At 51.7% G+C, this 15,548-nt stretch overlaps 1 protein-coding gene across 2 annotated transcripts in view; it reads left to right on the top strand.

Moving 5' to 3' along the window:
* The first annotated feature begins 3,501 nt into the window (after nt 1–3,501).
* Nucleotides 3,502–15,548, top strand: part of ITGAE (integrin subunit alpha E) — a 58,482-nt gene continuing 46,435 nt past the window's right edge. For both annotated transcript variants that reach the window (XM_037029560.1, XM_037029559.1), the window contains exon 1: nt 3,502–3,719. In XM_037029560.1, the coding sequence (XP_036885455.1) occupies nt 3,584–3,719 (136 nt within the window). In that variant the 5' untranslated portion in view covers nt 3,502–3,583. The remainder of the gene's footprint in view (nt 3,720–15,548) is intronic.

The following is a 15,548-nucleotide window of genomic DNA, read 5'->3' as shown; positions in this document are numbered from 1 at the left end:
ACAGGAGGGGGTCCTTTCCCTTGCTCCCTCCCCACAAGCCCCCTTCCCCAGCCCAGGTACCATTCACTGTTTTATTTGGGGAAATTTTTAGGAGGTAGCCCAGAATACTATACTTGTCAGCCTGAGCTGCCGTAGCAAAATACCATAGACCGGGTGGCTTCAACAGCAAATTTATTGTGTCAGTCTGGAGGCTGGAAGGCTCAGATTAGTGTGCCAGCCTGGTTGGGTTCTGGTGTGGCCTCTTCCTGGCTTGCAGACGGCTGCCTTCTCACTGGGTCCTCACATGGCCTTCCCTCTTCTTCCTTTTCTGAGCCTCTTGGGTTAGGGCCCTACCTTTATGACCTAGATATCTCCCAAAGGGCCCTCAAGTTGGGCATGTAGCTTCAATGTGCTCACTTTGGGGGTTGGGGGTCACAGTTCAGTTCCTGGCACCCAGTGATGCAAGGATCCCAGTGTATGTTTGTGGAATGAGGTCCCTGCTTTTCGACAGCTCATCCCCTGGGAGGGATTTAGACCTGTGAGTCTGAGGGTACTAGGTTTGGAGTGGTTCAGAGTCCTGGTTCTGGAGGAAATGGACCTCTCTGAGTCCCAAGGCTGCCACCTGCCAGCTCTGGGCAAACATTACTTAGCACCTCTCTCCGAGCCAGCGTCCTCATTTGTGAAACCAGGATCACCCAGGGGGGTGGCTCTGAGGAGGAGGCGAGGGCTTGCCTAGAAGACCCTTGGCAGCGAGCCTGGTGCTCCCTCCAGAGTGCTCCTCCCTCTGCTCCCCTCCCCTGCAGCCCCCTCTCTAGTCTCTACTCTCAGAGGCATCCTCACTCTTCCCGATTCCCTCTTAGGGCCCAGAAGGCAGGTGGGTACTTAGAAGCGTCTCCTGAGTTGAGGCTGCGAGGCAGGGCCGTGGGAAGCCCCACGCACGGATGAGCCAGGCAGCAGTATTCTCACTGCGTGCTGAGCACACCCCCTCCATCCCGTAACTTAACACTTCTGTTTTGAAATTACAGAACGGTTTCAAGGGTAGAATAGAGAACTTTTTGCCACATTTTATCACTCATTCTTTCCCTCTCTCTCTGAACTGTGAACTGTTTGAGAATTACTTACCTGTGCTGTGTCCCTTACTCCCTAAATATTTTAGTAGCATTTCCTGAGAAAAAGGGCATTTTCTCATAATGGCCACAGTATAATGATCAAATTCAGGAGATGTATAGTTTAGTCAGTACAGTAGTACTGTCCTAGCTTTATCTGATCAGTACAGTAGTATCTAATCTGTAGTTCATGTTTTAATTTTGACAGCTGTCCCAATAATGTGCGTTCCCCTTTTTTAAATGAAAATAACCCCAGCCAGAGGTGATGCCCTTTGTGTAACTTCCACATCGTACCACTCACCGCATCTTTCTGGCCATAACCAGAGACTTTCTGGGGATATTCCCAGGAATGGTATATTTTGCTGAACCAATAATGTTTTTCAAAGCAATTTTTATTTATTTTTTTTGTCTAGGATCCAATCCAGTGTCACACCCTGTGTTTATTCTGCTTTAATCTGTAACAATTCTTTTGCCTTTCTTTGTCTTTTATGATAGTAATGTTTTTGAAGAGCTCAGTCCATTTATGCTATAGCCAAGGGTGTCAAACTCATTTTCACCAGGGGCCACATCAGCCTCTCAGTTGCCTTCAAAGGGCTGAATGTAATTTCAGCCCTTTAATAGTTAAGGAGTAGTTACCTTTATACAGTCCTAAAATTATTTTGGCCCTTTGAAGACAACCTTGAAGCTGATGTGGCCCCTAGTGAAAATGGGTTTGACAACCCTGCTATAGACTGTCCCTTGGGTTGGCCCCTTAACAGTTGTTTAAAGTAAGATTTAGTTAAGAAGTCATTTTCACATTCCTGTCGGATACATATGTACTTGCTGAAAGCCCAGCTTTGTACACAGCCCTTGGGGCCTTAAGTTTGGGTTTGGGGGACGGCAGTTACTGTCAGGTGGGTCGAAGAGCCCCTGTGTGTGCTCGCGATCAGGGGTCTGCCATGCTGGCATCAGCAGGTGTGGGTAAGTACGTCCCAGGTGGGTGCAGGATGCGTCCTCATTCTGGATGTCACCAGAGATGCAGAAGACGGCCCTGTGCCTGGTCCAGCATCCCGCCGTCAGCTTTGCCTGGTCTCCCAGGGACGTCCTGAAGTTCACACTCCAAACGTGAAGTTCTGCTTCTCAGAAATTGCAAGCAAGTGACAGGCTGGGTTCTAGCCTGTCCCTACTGCTGATCTACTCAGTGGCTTAGGGCTAGTCTCTTGCCCCTCTGGGACAGTGGTGGGGAAAGGAACCCCCAGTGGCTCTGCCAAGTGCCCCTGGCACTCGGGGGTTCAGGTGTGGGGTTGGGGATGGGCACCGAGCACTGGAGTCGAGGGAGACAGGTCAGGCCTCCCGTCTGTGGCAAGGGTGAGCCAGCTCGGGGTGGGCTTCTTTGTGCTCTCAGAGGCAGACCCTCAGGTGGGGATCTTTGCCTTGTCAGTGAGCTGCTCTGTTAGATGGTGTGTAGTGTGGAAATGGCGAGCTGTGACCTGTGTCCGCAAACAGCCCTGTAACATCAGGAAACTGTCTGACTCGTGGGTGTTTTGTCAGACCAGAGCAGCCAAGCAAGCTTTTCATGTGAGAAACAAAATAAAATTGATTGTCATCTAGTCCTTAAGTCAGTGCCATGGTCTCCTGTGTCTTAACACTTATTTTAACACTTCAGAGTGTCTCCCTGGAGGTGTGCACACCCCTGTGAAAGAGACACAGAGTCCCTGCCTTTTTAAATGTAAATTAATTAAAATTAAATAAAATTTAACTTTCATTTCCTCAGTCGCACTGGTGACATGTCAAGGGCTCAGTTGCTGCCTGTGGCTGGTGGCTGCCGTGTGGGACCAAGCCAACAGAGAACAACCAAGTTCTGTGAGACGTGGGGGCGAGAGAAACCTCCTCCGGTGTCAGGCTCAGTCGCACGGGGAATCTGGCACCTCGTGAAGCGAGCACTGAAGTGGAACTGTAGGCTGTGGCGTGCCCTCTGGGACGCTGGGCTGGGTCGGAGTGTGCTGAGCGATGGAGGGTATTTTACTTCCCATTGTCCTGCTGGTGGTCAGAGCTCTATGAGTTCTGGCATCGCAGTGCTGCCACCAGTTTTTAAAGAGCGCGGCCCAAGCTGACTGGGAGAGGGGTGCCCCACACAGCTCAGGGTCTCGGGGGCAGGTCAGGTGCAGGAGCCCAAGTTTCCAGCTGTGGAGGCGCTTCCTGTCGGAGGGAGACTGTGATCACTGCTGAGCCAGCTGTCACCTAGGCCCCTGGGCTGGGTGCGGGGCTGAGGTGTCTGGGGGTGTGCTGGGACTTGAGTGGATGATAAACAACAGTTGGATAAATGCTGCAGCCAGCCAAGGACATGGAGAGCTGTTTCCAGGCCAGGCCTCAGCGCACCATTTCACAAAAGAGCACGTGGTAGATGGGGCTGACAGGTGTCTGCAGGACACCAGGACTCAGTCCACCGCTGCCCGGGATGCCACACAGCCAGCGGTGTAGGAGTGGGAGCCACATCTGCGGATGCTTCAAAGGGCTGAATGCCTGTGTTTGTGCCCCTGTCCCCGCCTCCTGGCCACCGCAGCTGGGGAGGGGAAGCTGAGTGGGTCAGGCCCCACTCTGCCGCCTCTGCTTCGGCTAGGATGTGGCTCCTCCGCACTCTGCTCTGCGTGACCAGTAAGTCAGCCTCAGGCCTGCCTGGAAGGGCAGCTGTGCCATTTGCACACCCCTGTCTCTGTCTGTCTGTCCGTCATCTGTCAAATGGGCTCAGTCACAGCCAGAGGTCAGAGAAAGTATGGGGATGTCTCCAGGGAGATGCTCTTGGAGGGGAGGTCCCCAGGCTTTCTCAGAAGGACCTCTGAGTGCTGTTGACCATGCTGACAGCCTGTGGCCTCAGACTCCAGGGCTCTGCCACCCTGCTCCTTCTCCAGCCAGCCTCCCCTCCCTGCCAGCCCTTCTCCCCACGGCACCCACTCTGGGCCGCCCTCAGTCTGTGCCGGGTTCATTTGCAGAGGCTGACCCGGTCTCCCTGCCCACAACAGGGCACTCTCCTAGAGACCAGGGGTCCAGCTGATGCTGTGAGGACCCTGTGAGAATGAGCACTGATAAGGGACGAAGGGCGGGGGACCGGTGTGTGTCAGTGTGGTCGAGGGCCAATGCATGGGGGGAGCCTGCTTCCTGTTCGTGATGTTGGGGCCAGCATGAGATACTGTGTGTGTGGTGGGGAGAGGGACACTTCCTCCTCCCGCTGCCTGGGGGTCCCATTCTCGCTTTTCAACATCCCGTGGAAGCCACACCTGGGGAAGCCAAGCCCCGAGCCTGCAGCTCCCCCGGGGACGGGCTGAGCACAGCCAGCTGGCCTGGAGGCCGCTTAGGTTGAAGTGTGGGCCAGAGTCGTCCTGCCTGGTGATTCTGGGGGTCTCCTGCTCTGGTCAGAAGGAGATGGACATCAGGTGAAAGTAGTTTCAAGACCATGGGGGGGCGTGAGTTCTCCCTGAAGGATGGGCCGGGGCCAGCCAGTGCGCACCAGGGTCCACGTGCGGAGTCCATGCTGGAGTGGACTCTGGCCTAGTGCCCGCCGCTCAGTCAGAGCACCAGGAGGCAGGCCACACATGCCCAGGCCTCCAGTGAAGCATAGATTCTGGGACACATTTTAATGTGTGATGTCACAAAAACATCCAGATAGCCATCATGGAAATGCCAGAACTTTGTGGAACTCACCTTTCCTTACCTTACAGTTCAGACTCGCCTTTATGTTCAGTTACGTGAAGGGTGTGGCTCTGATCCCCCTTCACCGGGACCGGAGAAGACGCTCAGACTCTGGTTCACACCCCCGCAGTGTGGAGGAGGTGACTGAGGCCCAGAGGGGCAGTGCCTGTCCCGGCTCACAAGCAAGTATTAGTAGAAACAAGGTTGCCGACCAGGCCTCTGTCCTGTCTTCCAGCTCTAGAATACCTTGTAGCCTGGGACATTAACCCTGACGTCACTCTTGGCTCTGCTGTCTATACTCCATGGCCTCTGGAATGACCAGCCATAGCCCCAGCACCTTTTTCAGACACGTCAACCCAGATGACACTTAATCCTTTCGGAGGCCTAGGCACCCCCAAGCTGATGGACAGCAGAGAGCAGGGCAGAATGGGCTTACAGTGAAATTACATAGCCCACAACTCAGCTGTTCCAGGAAGGATGTGGCAGCAGGGCCCCAGCAGCTCCAGTTTGGGTGGGAGAAATGAAACTGCCACTTCTGCTCTCAGGAGGTCCTGAGACAGGGATGGAGTAACCTTGGGGAGCTTCCTGGAGGAGGTGAAACCAGCCCTGAGTCTTGAGGATCTGAGAAAGTGACAAGGAAGTGCTGAGGAGGATGGGAGGATGCCCTCAGACTGTGACCCCAAGCCCAGGACCCTGGATTCTGGGCGGGGCTGGGCCTCCCCAGGCCACAGAGAATCCGGAACTGTTCCTGACAGTCCAGTTCCCAGGCCACCCACTGTGGGGATGTCCAGTTCTCATCTGCAGGGACAAATGAGAAATCGCCTGAGGCGGATTTTGAGTCAGACACGCTGAGCCCCTGCTGGGACCCATGTCCCCAGCCCTAGTCCCATCTCGCTCTGCTCCCTGATGGCTCCCTGTCCCCAGGTCGGTCTTCTCCCCTGACTCATTTCGTGACCTCGGGCACTCACTTTTCCTCCTGAGGCCTGTCAAGAAGGGAACCCTGTCAACCTACAAACCTTCCAGTGGTAAAGGAGCCAGGGGCCCTGGGTGGCCCTGCTGTCCCCCACCTTCAGGCTGAGGCTTGTGTGCTGCCGGACCCTGTGGGGGGTGAGGCGGGGAGGCCATGAGGCCCGGCTCGGCCTGGGGCCCAGCCCAGACCTGTGTGTACAGGCGCGTGGTAAAAAATTTTGGCCGTGGGGGTGGAGGACAGGAGTGTCTGAGAGTGAGGGAGAATTTCAGCAGGTACGGACTGGGAAGGGGTGCTTTCTGTGCACGAATGGCATTATAGACAAAGGGGCGGAGGTGAGGAATCTGTCCAGGAAAAAGCAGGGTGAGATCTGTGTGGGAGCAGAAAGCTGTCTGCTCTGACATTGCCTGTCTCCCCACAATCAGGACATGGAAGACCCTGGGGGTGAGGGCAGCATCCCTGTCCTGGGGCCTCCGTGTGGCAAGAAAGCAGTACACACACACACACACACACACTCTCTCTCTCTCTCTCTCTGTAGCCCCAGGGGAAGGCCCCATGAGGAAGCCTCAGGCCTCACATGTGGGGGAGGAAAAGGGCGTTGTAGGCAGAGGTAGAATGTCAGAGAAGCCCAGCGTTTGTGGGCAAGCCAGGTGGGGGTACAAGCCACTTGGGAACCCGGAGTTGCCACCTTCCCTGGGACATTGTCTTGTAGGGTGTGCGTATGGGGGGCATGGGTCAGCCCGACCGAAGAGGTCCCAAGTGCTGGACTCAGGGCCTGGACCTCATCCTGGGGACAGGGGGAAGCAACAGCAGTGTTGAGGGGGGAGTGCTGTGGGGCTTGCATATTGTGTGGGAAGTGGAGTCCAGAAGAGAGGAGAGGCAGAGAGAGGCCAGCCAGCGAGGGCGATGCTGCCAAGGTCCAGCCCAGGGGTGCTGGGGCCGGTGAGCGTGCAGGGGTGGGGGGGCACTTGGGAGAAGTATTTAGGAGGGAAATCAGAAACTCCATGAGAGCTTAGCACCATGCCTGCACACAGTCAGTGCTCAGGGCCTGCTGGCCGTGGCCGTCAGGCAGACTGGGAAGGCGAGGGGTCTCAGGGCTCTGCTGATCGAGGTTTGGTGCTGGGACTTGGAGGCTCCCAAGGGAAAGGCCAGCGTGGGTGGGCCGAGGGGTGAGCCGCTCCACCTGACGGGCACCCTGCACACGCGTCGGAGACATGAGCTCCCCCAAGGCCTAGCTGGCTGTTCGGAGTGGGCTCAGAACATCTGGGCCTTTTCCCAGGGTGACAGTGGGTCCCTGGGCCTCTGTTCGCTAAGGCTGGACGAGTGCTGTGGGAACATGTACCTAAAACGCCCGGGGTGGTGGGCGGGCGGGGGTTGAGGCAGCAGGCAGTGGTGGCAGACAGGATGGAGAGAGGGTCTTCGTCTGAGTCAGCAGGCTTGAGACGGCTTGGAGAGGCAGCCCTGCGGGCAGTGCGGTGACACACTGGTTCAGCCGGGCTGTCATGTCTGGGAGCCTTCAAGGGGCACTTGGAGCGGAGGGCAAGGCTGTCAGCGAGAACGTGACAAGCCCTCTCTTGTGGTTTTAGCGCTGTAACACCAGCACCCATGCATTAGCTCAGTGTCAGACACCGGGCCAGACGTCGCCCCGTTAAATCTGCACAGCCTCACACCACAGGTGGGGAAGCAGGTGAGGTGACAAGCCTGAGGTCCTGCAGTGACTTGGTGGTGAAGTCAGGATTTGAACTCAGGACTGTCTCCCTCTGGATGCTGTTTTTTTGAGTCACAGTGGGAAGGGAAGGGGATGCCTGACTCAGGGACAGCCCGAGCAGCAGGACTGTCAGGGGCTTCAGGGGGAGTCTGCTCCAGCAAGGTGGCAGACCCCAGGCACAGAGGGGTGGCAGCGGGGGACTGGGACAGCTCAGCAAATACAGCGGTGCCCTCCGCCAAGTGCCTGCTGACCTACTTACCCACCTTCAAACCAGGGCTTGCCCCAGCTCAGTGAGCTGTGAGCACGCCTGGAAGCCATGCCCAGCTTCTAGGCGCTCTTTGTGACCCTCCTCTCTGAGTACCTACCCCTCAGGAGTTTAATAAGCCTTTGGAATCAGGCAGACCTGGGCCCCAGACACGAATCTTTAATTCACCCAAGGACCACGAGCAAATCACTGGCCTTTCCTGAGACTCAGCGCCCAGCACGGTGCCTGGGACACAGCAGGTACTCTGAAAGGGTAGCTGTGAACGTCTCTCTGCTCCCCTTTCCCACCCCTCAGGGGTCTTGCACCAGGGAGTTGAACCAAGGGAAAATGGGGGTGGGCCAGGGTTGGGTAGGGAACAGGAATGTGGCCCACTCTGACATGTCCGGGACCCCTTGTCTGGGCCTGGCCCTGTGCTGAGCCAGGCTCAGCAGCAGTGGGCGTGGGGGCCATCTGGGTGACTCAGATCAGTGCAGTTTGGGGGAGACAGATTTAATCACAGATCACTCTGACCCAGACAGGATTTAGTCAGAGCCAGACAGGGACGCCACAGAAAGGGGGCTCCGGGTTGCTGTGTCTGGGACTCTGGCCTGGGACAGGGAGTGCCTGAGCAGGGCCCCAGGATCAGGCAGAGGTGGGAAGGGGGGAGGCAGGCCCGCTGGGCGTGGCGTCGCTCCTGTGAAGGCCCATTGTGTGCAGATGGTGTTTGGGGGTGGGGGGCTGAAGTGCAGAGGAGCTGGGTGTGGCTGGGAGCAGACATGGCTTGGGGGGGCACATCAGACTGGGCAGGGTGGTACCATGGAGGCCCGGATGAGGACACTGGACTATCCTGGGGTTCATGTCATGTCTGAGTTACCCAGACAGTAAGAATTCTCTCTCGATAGTGGGCCAATCAGGAAAACACAGGGCTCTGCATGAAATGGGCCAAGGAGCTGGAGACCAGATTCCCTGCAGACAAGACTCCCTCTGCCCCCACTTGAGGTCTTGCTCTGGAGCCCTTGAGGGTCCATGGGTAGGCCACATGGAGTCTGTGAGCCCACGTAGCCCCACCCAGCACCTCACCATACCTGGCAGTGCCATGACCTGCAGTCTTTGCCATTGGGGACTTCCTGGTGGTGGGGGAACACTCCCAGGCAATAAGGAAACGGGAGATGAGTGAGATAATTTTAGATTGTGAGAGGCTTGTGGGGTGCAGGTGGCTGGGTGGGGGTCTGGAGGCCAGGGGGACTTCTGGGAGTGGGTGCATGGTGAGGAGAAGGAGGAGGAGACAGCATTCAGAGGAAAGATGCATGCAAACGTACACTTGAGCAGTCTGGGGTGGGTTCTGGTGCTCTCACCAAATCTGCAAAGGGACACCTGGGCCTGGAGGGGGAGGAGCTCGTGGGCTGGTGACAGAGTCTGCTCTACTGCAGGGCAGTGGAGGGACCTGCGAGTAACTGCTGCTCCCCGTGCAGGTTTGTCCATTCGTGTTTCATTCTGTTTCTTTTGTTTGCCTTACCCCGCCCCCAGTGCACTCAGGTTCTTGCTAAATGAACCCTCAGGGAGGGTTTTTTTTTCTGATTTTCTGTTATTTCTGCTTCCCCAGAATAGTTTTTGGGTTTCCCTGCCCCAGTTTTTTGGATGCTGTGAATGACATAACTGATCACTTTCATCCTTATGTTGGCTTCAAGACAGTTCATTTATTAATGCATCTATTCAACAATTAGTGTTATTAAGAGCCTACTGTGTGCCAGTGCTGAGCTCAGAGACCAGAGGGCCCCTCAGCAGACGATGCCGGCACTGGCTGACTGACACGCAGGGCTGTTCTCAGCCTCCTGTGCGGTTCGATTGTGCCCCTCTTTTGTTTCCCTCTCTTTTTTAACGATTCTTTCTCTTCTGTCTTTTTAAAAAAATCCCACCTCCCCATTATTTTAAAACAAGTTTTATCTGAGTGAATTGTGTGTTTTATGAGTCACTACAAATCGTCTGGGCAAAGCAGAGGTGTAAAGGGGACGGGTGAAGCGCTGCTGACCCTGTGTGCCGGCTCAGGGAGAGGGTTGGGGACCGAGAGGGGCGATGCTTCCGCCCCCTGCCCACCCCCATCTACCCCGCCTCCTCCTGCAGCCTTTGGAAGGTGGTTTTTGTTTTTTGTTTTGTTTTAGAGGGGGAGGGAAGGAGAAAGAGTGGGAGAGAATCATCAATGTGTGGTTGCCTCTCATGTGTCCCCTACTGGGGACCTGGCCTGCAACCCAGGCCTATGCCCTGACTGGGAATCGAACCAATGACCCTTTGCTTCTCAGGACCGTGCTCAATCCACTGAGCTACACCAGCCAGTGCAGAAGGTTGGTTTTTAATAACAAAATTGTGAGCATCTGCAGAAGTAAACAACAATAATAAACCTAATATTACCCACCACGCAGATGGCATTGTTCTCAAGTGTTTTCGCCAAAGCATTTTAAAGCCTGCTGCTCAGAATCAGGTCGGGGGACCAGCAGTGCAGTGCCGCCGCCGCCGGGCCGCTGAGACGAGGGTCTCCGCCCCGCTCCCTGACCTGCTGGAGTGGACACTGTGTTTTTAACAGGCCACTTCGGTGTTCACTGGCACAATCATGTTTCAGAAGCATTATTTTAAAGTAAATGCCAAACATCCGTCACGTCAGCCCTAAATGCTTCAGTGCACGTTTCTGACGTATGTGGGTGTTTTCTTAGCTGCATTGTTTTCATCTCCTCGAAAAACTAGCAACTCTTCTCTGGTGTCATTGCCCGCCCAGTCCACATTCAGATCTTCCCGTCTCCCTCTGACAGTTCCTTGGTCCACGTCAAGGTCCAGCGCAGCCCCTCGCCCGCGTGTTGCCTTGTGTGTTTTTCAAGTCCTTGCTTTCTTGCAGAGCTCAGTCACCTGTTCTGTAGCTCAGGTCACCTGGGACCTGCGTGCAGTTCCTTCTTCTAACCCCTACATTTCCCCAAACTCAGACATTAGCGCCCGTGGCTTCATTAAACTCAGGCTCACGTTCCTGGCAGCCACACTCTAAACCATCCTGGAATTGTGCCGTCCTTCCCGCATTGTGTTCCCCCTTTTGGTTTCCTTTCCCGAAGTGTTTCACACACTTGCTACTTGAAATGTGGTCTGATGCCCGCAGCAGATGTGTCCCTTGGGAACATGCTAGAAAGGTAGAGTCTTGGGTCCCCGGGTCCTTCCCAGGGTGTTGCACCAGGAGGCTCATTTGCTCAGGGACCCGCCTGGGGACACTGAGCTTGACGGGAGCAGCTCCAGGGCTGTCAGCCTGCCTGCAAAGAGTCCTCCCAAACCCACCGAGCTGTCACACCGCTGATGGCCTGGCCAAGCGAATCACTATGTAACGGCTTGCAAAACTGTTCTATGATTGTATGATTCCTCACTCATTAGTAATTCTTCTGTGGAGAACTTTTTCTCCTCAACCAGAACTATTTGGTCCTAATGCAGTTGACGGTGGAAAGACTAGAAAATTGCTGAATACTTTCCTTTTAATAGTCAGTTTTCAGAATAAGAGGATGGTTCCCTCATTACTTCCAGTGGTGACCAATGCAGTGCTTTGGTTTCTTCTCTCTCGCTCTCTCTTAAATGTCATTATGAATTCATGGGACTTTATACACTCAGTGTGTTTCAAACACTTGCAATTATTTTTTGATGTAAACTGTTTTTGATGTATAACATACAGAAAAAATGGACAAATACAGACCAGTGGATTTTCAAATAAATCAATGAAATTTGATTGATTTTCGACCAATCAAATGGTACCCATTTTAGGAAATGGAACATTGCCAGCATGCCAGAAGCACCTTGAGGGTCCCTCTGTAGTTACCACCTCATCCCCAAGGGTAACTACTCTCCTGACCTCTTTTTTAAAAAAGATTTATGTATTTATTTTTAGAGACGGGGGAAGGGAGAGAGAAAGAGAGGGAGAGAAACACCAATGTGTGGTTGCCTCTTGCGCATCCCCCACTGGGAACCTGGCCTGCAGCCCAGGCAGGTGCCCTGACTGGGCATCGAACCAGTGACCCTTTGGTTCCCAAGCTGGGCTCAATCCAGTGAGCTGCAGCAGCCGGGGTCATTTGCATAACCCCTTTTGTGAAATGTCCTCTTCAGTTAGCTTACGTGGCTTTTTCTTATTGGTCTGCAGGAATTCTCTACATGCTCTGTTATGAATGTTTTGTGCTCTGTTTGTACTGCAGATACCTTCTGTCACTCTTTGTCTCGCCTTTTCGTTCTCTGGACATAGTGGCTTTTGAGAACCCGAAGTGCTTCCGTTTTAATGAAGTTCAGTTTATCAATTCTTTTCTTTAGGTTTAATTTTTTTTGTGTCCTGTTTAACAAATATTTGTCTACCTCAGGATCCTCTGTTTTCTCTTAAAAGCTTTTTTGTTTTACTTTTCTCATTTAGATGTATAATCCATCTAAATTCACATTTAAATCTCCCATCCATCAGGAACTGGTTTTTGTGTGTACCATGTGAGAGAGGAGTTGAAATTGCCTTGTTTCAACCCTGATGTGCCCGTGGCCCCGCACCATGCACCGAAGAGAGCATTCTTTCTCCAGCGTTCTTCAGTGTCCCCTCGTCAGAGTGACTGTATGTCTGTGCGCTCTCTGTTCCATTGGTCTGTTTGTTTATTCTGCCAGTATAATTCTGCCTTAACTATGATTTTATAATAACTGGTATTAAGTGATAAGTCCTACAGGTTTGCTATTCTTCTTTAAGACTACCTTGACTACTCTTGCTCTTGCTCCATATAAAATTTTTAATTGGCTTGGTAACACCCCTCCCCCCAATAGTTTTCTGGTACTTTGATTGGGATTGTATTGAAGCTATAGATTAATGCAATGATAAATGACAGCAATATTGAGGCTTCCGGCTTCTGCACATGATCTATTTCTCCATTTATTTAGAGCTTCTTTAATCTCTCTCAATCTTTTATGGTTTTCAGTGTAGAGATTTTGTATATTTTTAGTGAGTTTTCTTTTTAGGCAACGTTTTTTTTTTAATGTCTTCAGTCAGTGGCATGCTTTAAAGTTTTTCATTCCTGTGTGATCCCTGATAGTACATACAAGTGCAGTAGCTCTCTGTGTATCACCTCAGCACCTTGTGACCTAAGGCTCTTACTGATTCTCAACGTTTGTCTGTGGATCTGTTGGCTTTTTCTGTCTACCTAATCATGTCATCTGCAGATAATGGTTATGTTTTTCCCTTTTAAATCTTTTTGGTCTGGCCCCAGTTGGTGTAGCTCAGTGTTTGGAATGCTGGCCTGTGAAACAAAAGGTCACTGGTTCAATTCCTGGTCAGGGCACATGCCTGAGTTACAGGGCAGGTCCCCAGTTGAGGGCGTGCAAGGGGCAACCAGTGGATGTTTTTTTCTCTCCCTCTTCCTCCCTTCCCCTCTAAAAATAAATAAATAAAATCTTAAAAAATTTTTTTGAATGCTCTGTATTTTGTTTCTTTTCTTACTGCTGTAAGATCTCCAGTAAAATGCTGAATAGAAGTGGTGAGAATGGGCATCCTTGTCTCATCCCTGATTTTAGAAAGGTTTCAATAACTCACCATTAAGGAAGACATTTGCTGAAGGCTTTTCATGGATAGTCTTAAACAGATTAAAGAAATTGCCTTCTATTCCTAGCTTGCTACAACTTTTTAAATCACAAGTCAGTATTGGATTTTATCAAATGCCATTTTCTGCATCTGTCATAACCTTCATATGGTTTTTTCTTAATCTTTTTCTGTTAACGTATTGATTAAATTATTTCCAAATGTCAGACTGCACTTGCCCTCCTGAAATAAACTCTGCTTGGTCATGTTGTTTGGTGACTTTCATGGATTTTGTTGGTTGAAGTATCATTACACACGTGTTCTGGAGAGATTGTCACGTTTCATGTGTTACTCTTGTTGGGTTTTAATATCAATATTTTGCAGGCCTCATAAAATTATTAGAAACTGTTGTCTCATTTTCTGTTCTTTGGAATAGTTTTTACAAGATTGGTATTTCTTCGCTCTTCAGAAAATTTCTTCAAATGTTTGGAAGTGTTCATCTGGGCCTGGACTTCTTTCTAAGGATTTAACAGTGGATTCATATTCTTTTATACAGGGTCATTAAGATTACACTTTTTTTTGCCAATTTTGGTAAATTTATTTTAAGAAGTTTGTTCATTTGATTTAAGTTTTCTTTTCTTTTTTTAAAATATATTTTATTGATTATACCATTACAGTTGTTCTATTACCCCCCTTCATTCCCCTCCACCCGCACACTCCCTCCCCCACCCTTCTCCCCCCCTTAGTTTATAACCACGTGTCTCAAGTTCTTTAGGTTCTATATTTCCCCCACTATTCTCACCCTCCCCCCTATCTATTTTCTACCTACCATCTATGCTATTTTCTGTGCCTTCTCCCCCCTTCTCCTCCTCCCACCCCCCTGTTTCTAACCCTCCATGTGTTCTTCATTTCTATGGTTCCACTCCTGATCTAGCTGTCCTCTTGGTTTGCTTTTGTTTTAGGTGTGGTTGTTAATAACTGTGAGTTTGCTGTCCTTTCACTGTTTATATTTTTCATCATCTCTTTCTTATATAAGTCCCTTTAGCATTTCATATAATAAGGGCTTGGTGATGATGAACTCCTTGAACTTGACCTTATCTGAGAAGCACTTTATCTGTCCTTCCATTCTAAATGAAAGTTTTGCTGGATAAAGCAATCTTGGCTGTAGGTCTTTGGATTTCATGACTTGGAATACTTCTTTCCAGCCCCTTCTTGCCTGTAAGGTCTCTTTTGAGAAATCCGCTGACAGTCTGATGGGTACTCCTTTGTAGGTGACTGTCCCCTTATCCCTTGCTGCTTCTAGGATTCTCTCCTTTATTTTGGTCTTGGCTAATGTAATGATGATGTGCCTTGGTGTGTTCCTTCTTGGGTCCAACTTCTTTGGCACTCTCTGAGCTTCCTGGATTTCCTGGAAGTCTATTTCCTTTGCCAGACTGGGGAAGTTCTCCTTTATTATTTGTTCAAATACGTTTTCCACTTGTGGCTGTTTCTTTCCCCCTTCTGGTACCCCTATAATCTGGATGTTGGAACGTTTAAAGATGTCCTGGAGGTTCCTAAGCCTCTCCTCATTTTTTTGAATTCTCATTTCTTCATTCCTTTCTGGTGGGATGTTTCGTTCTTCCTTCTGGTCCATTCCATTGATTTGTGTCCCAGTTTCCTTTCCATCGCTATTGGTTTCCTGGACATCTCCCTTCATTTCAATTAGTTTAGCCTTCATATGTTCCTCCAATTTGTGACTGTACTCTACCAATTCTGTGAGCATCCTGATAAATAGTGTTTTAAATTGGGCTTCTGAGAGCCTGGCAATCTGTTGGTCGCTTAGAGTTATTGGCTCTGGGACTTTGAGTTCCTCTTGGGCCATCCTTTGGGCTGTTCGTGCCTGTTAAGTAGCAGGAACGGAGCCCTAGGTTTTCACCAGAGCAGGGCAACTCAGTCACTGGGTTGTGACGTTGTTTGTGGGGGCGGGGTCAAAGAGGGACAATGGCTTCCCTCTGGCACCCGCAGCCGCCGCAACCCTCACCAGCACCGCAGCCACCACCGTCACCAGGGCCACGCGCCCTGCTCCATGGCACACGAGCGTGCCACCGCTGTCAGCCCTCCACCACTGGGTTTGCTCCCTGGGGCCTGTGTGGTCCGACTCACTGCACGCGAATGTGCGACCTTGGTCAGTCTGTTCCGCACCCCAACTAGTTCTGGGCTGCCTGCGCTCCTAGGTCTGTCCTGCCCGACCCAGCTCCGCTGCTGGCTCCACCTCTTACCGTCCTCGTTGAACGGTTCGTAGCTGTCGGACTTCCGTATAATTCGGTTTTCTGGCCTCTGGGTGT

Source organism: Sturnira hondurensis, unplaced genomic scaffold (assembly GCF_014824575.4).
Source record: "Sturnira hondurensis isolate 20B ecotype Veracruz unplaced genomic scaffold, ASM1482457v3 Scaffold0020374, whole genome shotgun sequence".
Taxonomy (NCBI): Eukaryota; Metazoa; Chordata; class Mammalia; order Chiroptera; family Phyllostomidae; genus Sturnira; species Sturnira hondurensis.
Note: the sequence above shows the minus strand (reverse complement) of the source record. Positions and strands in the feature narration are given on the sequence as shown.